This window comes from Meriones unguiculatus, chromosome 20 (assembly GCF_030254825.1).
Source record: "Meriones unguiculatus strain TT.TT164.6M chromosome 20, Bangor_MerUng_6.1, whole genome shotgun sequence".
In the NCBI taxonomy this organism is placed as follows: domain Eukaryota; kingdom Metazoa; phylum Chordata; class Mammalia; order Rodentia; family Muridae; genus Meriones; species Meriones unguiculatus.
In genome coordinates, this window is record NC_083367.1 from 30,322,780 (window position 1) to 30,329,792 (window position 7,013).

A 7,013-nucleotide genomic window follows, 5' to 3' on the forward strand; every position below is an offset into this window, starting at 1 on the left:
AGCAACCACAGTTCCACGAGGGCCTCTGAGGGCAACTGAACACAAGTTTACATGCTGATATTTAGGCACACAGATATGCATATAAACTAAAAATACAAAAATAAATTTTCTAGAAATCCATACTAAACTCTATTAAAGTAATTCAAAGCCTAACTGAACCTCAGAAAATTCTGAATGACTTTCAGTACACACGTTCTTGAAAGTCTGTTTTAATTAACTGTAGGTTGCACATCCTGTCCTTGGAAGTGAATTTGTCTTATACTGAAGTTAGAGCAAGTAAGTAACGCTACTCCCAGATGGCCCCCACCTACTCTGGTTTGGTTTGGTTTGCTTTTTCGAGATAGGGTTTCTCTATGTGGCCATGGCTGCCCTGGAACCCTCTCTGTAGACCAGGCTGGCCTCAAACTCACAGAGACCTGCCTGCCTTGCCTCTGCCTTCTGAGTGCTGGGATTAAACGTATGAGCCACCACCATCTGGCTAGTAATGTCAGGCTCATTAGCAGCATCTTCAGGAGTATCCCAGGCACAGAAATGAAAAACAACCAAAAGTAAATCATTATATTTTCCAATATTATATAATTATTAATTTTACTACTCATCAGACATATCCACCAAAAGACATGAGCTTTAAACACGTAAGTTCTGAGTATATAAATGGGTATTTTAAACTTAACATCCCTCACTTCTGAAATTCAAATATGTCAAAGAGCCATACGTCTTAACATGTAAAGTACTAATTATACCAAAAAGTGGTTTTCATTTTTTTTTGTTTTTAGTCATTTATAGTCAATAACAAGATCATTAACAAGCTGCAGCTTAAAGAATTAGATTTAGAATTGAGCATATTTTCTCCATAAGACAAAGTTAGATAAATATGAAGGTGAACATTACAAAACATTATTAACCATGGTAAATAAGAATTTTTTTTCTTATTTTAATTCCATTATTAAAAACAATATCCAAGGAAGAGACATTTTCAGTAATCTGCCATTATATTCAGAGAAAAAAGTGACTAAGTGTAGATTAAAAAATTAAAGAAAAGGGAAAAATAAAATGATAAAATAAATGATAATGATAAAAATCTACAAAGAACAAACAATGAACAATTTATTCAAAGCTATACTTGTTAGAATTCATTTCTCTAACAAATATATTTCATGTTGGTTCCCACATTTTGCCACCCTACTAACCTGACCATTTATAACCGGATCATTCAACTAAAAATCAAGAATGAGAAATTAGATTTCGTAAAACTTGGTGATACTAAGTGTGGCATTCATTCTATGTAAGAATGTGTCATCGCTCACTATCCTCAGGCTCAGCATGGATGCGTTTGTTACCTCAGCTCCAGAAGGTAGCTCTCTCTGCCCCCTTATCACTACCCAATGGGAAAGCCATGTAACTTCTAAGCTGATTCCCCTGTACCATCCTGTTGGCCTCAACCAACTTCCACAGCAAAAACCAGAGCAGAATGGTTATAAGACCCTGTATGCGCACGTCCAAAGCATTATGAGTTTCTCTTACTTGGCGCACACGGTCCGCTTCATTAAGTTTCTTGCAATATCTTCAGAGGGAATGCTCAGAATCCAAAATGGAGACTGGAAGAAAAAAATAGCATGGAAATTACTGCTAACAGGCTACAAGGTCTACTATGCTTTGATTAAGAATTCAACAGGAGATATTCCTATTTCCCATGTAAAAATGCTAGATCCCTTATCAAAATTAAAATCATTCTGATAATAAGTTTTTATGAAGATATCATGTCCTTTCACTTGATCATATCTTTTTGTTGTGACTGTTTAAGGTAATAAACAGTAACCCCCTACCTTATTTAAAAGTAGTATTTAAAAGATTCAAGTGTTTCCATTGCGTAGGTGTGTGTGTGTGTGTATATATATATATAATTAATAATATAATATAATAATAATATTATTACAATAATATTATTATTATTAATAATAATATATATGTATATAATTCAGTATAATTTGGATAAATGTCTAGTAATTAAATTAGTCTTTAACTCTATTTACTCTATCTAGAAATACTCAAAAATTTAGGTTAACTCTTCTTATTCCAATTATACAAAAGACCCCAATTTATAATAACAACAAACACTGCTGGCTTTGATTTCATTACTATCTAAAATGTCCTATGGTACAATTAGCAGAGATTTTAATTAAATAAAAACATTTGTATTTTACTAATTAAAAAGGGGTACATTGTTACAGTGAGTCCTTCCAAAGTCCCATCTCTAACCATTGAAATATCTATAAGACAGTTCATTGAGCACAGATAATGGTAAATACAGAGGGAAAGAGTCAATCTATTTGAAAATATGTACATGTTAGGTATTTTAAATACATCTTCCATCTTCCTTCATCTGTTTACCTTCTGTCCATTAGGCCAAACTTAATTTTAGATATAGGAACCCTATTATATATCACACATAAATACAGAAAGAGCAAAAGAAAACACTACAGACCCAGACCACAATGATTTATAGTTTTGATATAATCTACAAGTTTCTTTCGTAATTGTCTTAATCCTCTCTCCTGAAGACTGCTGCCCTGCCCGCTACTCAGCCTCACCTATACGACAGGAATGAGCCTGCCTAGCCACAAAAGACCTTATAAATAACATATGGCCCCCACATGTGTAAAATGTGAGGGACCAGAATGAATGGGAATTCCAGAAAGAAGCTGTGTCTGCAGAGACTCAAATGATTACAACTGCAGTACCTTGGGCTAGCTTTAGCCCCTGCTGCCCCTGTGTCAAAACTAACATACTGTGACTAAAAGGTAAAAACCCTTAGAAATCTGCTCACTTAACAGACTACTAGCTTCCAACAGTGGAAAAGCTAAGAATGTCATCAGATAGCATCTTAGGCCTACAGAGAAGCTTCCTCCAATTTGCTGTGACTGCCTCTCTAATGTCCTGACCAACTTATTTCAGCATTACCTTGATTTATGACTTCCTTTGTTCTGTAAAATCTTGAAAGTGCCACACTGGAACATGGAATTTGGGGTAACCTAAATCTATGTTCCCCAGCCATGCTCATTCAAAATGAGCTCCAAAATAACCAACCTCCTATTCCCTTAGGGAGAAAAAAAAAAAAAAATCACCTTACCTTTCCATAAGTTTCCTGACTGTTAATGAACTGGCCTCCAAACAGAGATAGTAAAGACTTGATTTCCTGTATTGAAAATATAGAGAAAATAGAATTTGTTATGGCTTGAGTCAGAAATGCCCCCAAGGGGTCATCTTTCTCATCTCAATGTTTAGCTTGCAGTGCTACTTTTGAAGGCTGTGAAGCATTTAGGGGGTAGGGCCTGGCTACACCCATCACCAAGGCTGGCTTTGAGGATTATCCCCACATTATTGCAACTGCTCCCCCATCTTGGCGTATGTCAAGTGAACATGCAGCTTCCTCAGAATTCTGCCTCAGACTACACCACGCCACTACACCTCTAACTGTGCTTTCTGAAGTCCCGAGTCAAAATAAAGCGTTGTTCCATTTCGTTTCTTCTGTCAGCTACTGTCATGCCAACAAGAAGAGTCATTAGCGTGCGTTTAAACACTTAAACTCAAGTCTGCTAAGAAACACAGGTCTAATAACAGAAATAAAAGTGTAGGCTGATATCTACTTGAGGCAACTGCAATGCAGGGGGCTGAGATGTTAATGATCCTAACCATGATTAAGCAATTTCTGAGAAATTTTATACATGAGCTGCAAAAGGATCAGAAACTGTCCTGTGCTGATTTGGGGAGGTGTAAAAAAAAAATTTACAGATGCTACAGATTAGTAAATAAAACAATCAATTAATAAAAATAAAATCAACTATTAAACATGACTTGAAGATGTTTGAATTTGCTAGGGAGCATAACTGTGAGTTTAGTACATATAAGTACATGGTTAACCTTTCATAATAGTAATAAAACTAGAAAGGACTAACAAAGTGAGTCTTTTAATTTTTCGTGTTTATTTTTGAGACAGACTGTTGTATAGCCAAGGCTGGCTTGACATACTGATTCGCCCACCTCCACTTCCCAAATGCCGGGATTATAGGAGTGTGCCACCATACCTGCCCACAGTATTTTAAGCGTAGTTCATGCAAAAAAGAAATTCGATTAGAGTGTACATACATTCTTCAATCTCTCTGCACTGATAAACATGGGATGATTGTGCAAATAGTTTGCTTTGTCACACTGACAAATTTGTTTCTTTAAATAAGATATAGCAGGTAAATTCTACTCCTACACACTGGACGTATGGAGGAAGTAACTGAGAAGTAAGCTGGTGGCTGACACCCTCCTTTCCTCCCTTCCAGGTCTTTTCACCAAGCCCATAGCCATCAGGAGGTAAAGTATCACCAAGTTTCCCGTTCCGAATCACAAAGGATGAGAGATCTCACCAACAAATGCTACTTCCAGTTCTCTTCTGGCTATGCATTAAATTGTTTTTTGTACTAGAAGCTTATTAGTTTTAAGAGTTGGAGGTAAATATGACCAAAATAAACTGTATAAAAATTTCAAAATATAAAAATATTTTAAGAGGTGTTAGGGGATGGGTAACTTCAATCCAAACATGGAAATGGATTATAAACTAATATAGACTCTCAGTAAATCTGTGAAGATAGCCCAAGGGCTCTTTTACAACATAAATAACACAAACTGAATAGAAAACATTATAAAATGTGGGAGTAAGATTACAATTTGATTTTCAGATCGGAATACTACCATGCCCTTTGACTCTCCATTCCTTCACATAGCTACCAAATGGGGCAGGATATCCGTATACACAGAGATCAGTATTGAAACCAGGATGGCGGTGACTGAAGTTCAGTTCTCTCCTTAGGTCTACTCCCAACGCAATCCCTACTGGTAACTACCTTGTATGCTCCCTTCTTAGGTTCTAATTAAGACAAGTCTTATTTCCCTTTCCACATTTTTATCTCCTTGGAGAGTAACCTTCATCTTCAACATGAAGCATAGGTGTTCAATACTACTCATCTCTGCTCGCTAAACCTTCACTCAGGGTTAGGGCTAGGGCTAGTCAGGGCCAGGGTTAGGGTTAGGGTTAGGGCTAGGGTTAGAATTAGAATTAGGGTTAGGGTCAGGGCTAGGGTTAGGGTTAGAGTTAGGGTCAGGGGAAGGGTTAGGGCTAGCATTAGGGTTAGAGTTAGACTTAGGGTCAGGGTCAGGGTCAGAGTCAGGGTTAGGGCTAGGGCTAGGTTGAGGCTGAGGCTGAGGGTGAGGGTTAGTTGAATGTCTGGCATGTTTCATGTCTCCTCTTCCAGTTCTCCTTTAATGTCTTTAATGTCAATGCTTCCAAGCATCTGTACTTGGCCTACCATTTTTCTTTTATACCTATATGTACACTCACAAGAGGGAGGCCTGGCATCCACATAGGCTAGAAGTGTGGGGTCCCCTTGGAGCTGGAGTTACAGATGATTGTAAGGCAATTTCCTGACAGGGGTGCTGGGAATCAAATTCAGGTCCTCTGGAAGAGCAGTGAGTGCTCTCTTAGCCAGTGAGCCATCTCTTTAGTCCCACTGGTTCACTTTTTGAACTTAAACTTGAAGAAACTTGAACAATCATACTTATCACAAGTTTAGATTTGTTCTCATCTTGTACACTGACACTTTATCCTATCCTCTTATTGCTCACACTAGCTTCTTAGTCATTTAACATTCCAAAAGATTCTTAAACAATCTCAACTCCAGTCTTATTCCTCAACTCCATCCTCTATTTTGCTTCCTATTAAAGACAATCTCATTCTGCCCCTTTACTTCTAAACTGTTTAATTCCTTTCCCAAGCCATAGTCAAGTCTGCTTTCTCTGGTCCATCAACCTACTTCTCTCCTTATCCCTCTCTGTCACATACTGGTGACCAGTAACGGAAAACAGTTTATACTTTTAATGTACTTATTTCCTTGGCCCAGCTAACTGATACTGCAGTTCATGTCATCCTATCACGGAAGGCACCTTGAAAGCCAACATCGCCCATCCCTCAGTGGGTAAGACTCCCTTCTTAAGGGCTCCCATACTTAGCGGGGCACCCCATCATGCACTTCACAACGATATGATTATGCTTACGTTGTCTGCTAGCCCTCAGCCTAAGTAAGCATAAGCTCTTTGAGGGCAGAGCTGTCAGCGCATCCTCGGCGTGAGGTGCACGAGATTACAGGCGCCCTACAAAATGCTTCTTGGGCAAATAAAAAGCTTTTTCCCAACTTCATCAAGGACCACCCCCACGCGTTCCACCAAGTCTGACCCGCCTATTCTGACACTTCCCACACTCCCCTGAGCGATCCCCGTGGATGTCTCAGTCCTCCGTTGGACGCGGAGTCCTGGGGGGCTCGGTCAGCTTCACCTGCCGCAGTGCGGCGCTGGCGCCCGGGCAGAGGACTGAAAGGTGGAGCACGGCCCCGGCGGAAGGCTACTTGGGACGTCTCCGTCCCGCCAGCGGCCTCCCCCCGCCCCGAGCAGGGCGAGCGCACGTGGCTGAACGCAGAGACCCCACACACACTCCCACCCCAGGCCGGCGCGTGCGGAGTGCGGGCCTCCGTGGCGGGTACCCCAGGGCGGCTCACCGGCAGGCGGAACTCCAGGTGCTCCTGTGCCATCAGCAGCAGGTACCGACTCACGGAGCCCGGCGGCGCCATGGCGGCTGCCACCGTGCGCCTGCGCGGCCTGCGCGGGCCCGCCCCCTCTCCTCCCAGGAGCCAGGTTTCCGCTGAGGGTTAGCCCGGGGCCGGAAACGGAAGCTCGGCCAGGAGACAGGCCTGCTGCACCTCCAGGGAAGGAGGGCGGCGGGGCAGAGCAGGAGTCTGCTCGTCAGAGTCTGCGGCTGACCCCGCGTCTCACCCTGTGAGAGGTGCATGGTTTTAAGGGGCAGACTGCGGTAATCCCGCGCAGTTCCCCGATGAGGCTCCACTTGGAGGGTACTTCCGACCCCTCCCCTCAGCTCTTCAACTCAAAATTAGACCAAAAGTTCATTGTCCGTTCTA

At 41.3% G+C, this 7,013-nt stretch overlaps 1 protein-coding gene across 5 annotated transcripts in view; it reads right to left on the bottom strand.

The window, feature by feature from the left end:
* The window catches only part of Trmt11 (tRNA methyltransferase 11 homolog), a 105,500-nt gene extending 98,795 nt beyond the window's left edge, over positions 1-6,705 (bottom strand). For all 5 annotated transcript variants that reach the window (XM_060373686.1, XM_060373685.1, XM_060373687.1 and 2 more), the window contains exons 1-3: positions 6,597-6,705; positions 3,131-3,196; positions 1,525-1,598 (exon numbers count right to left, since the gene is read on the bottom strand). In XM_060373686.1, coding sequence (XP_060229669.1) covers positions 1,525-1,598; positions 3,131-3,196; positions 6,597-6,668 — 212 coding nt within the window. In that variant the 5' untranslated portion in view covers positions 6,669-6,705. The remainder of the gene's footprint in view (positions 1-1,524; positions 1,599-3,130; positions 3,197-6,596) is intronic.
* Between the last annotated feature and the right edge of the window lie 308 nt (positions 6,706-7,013).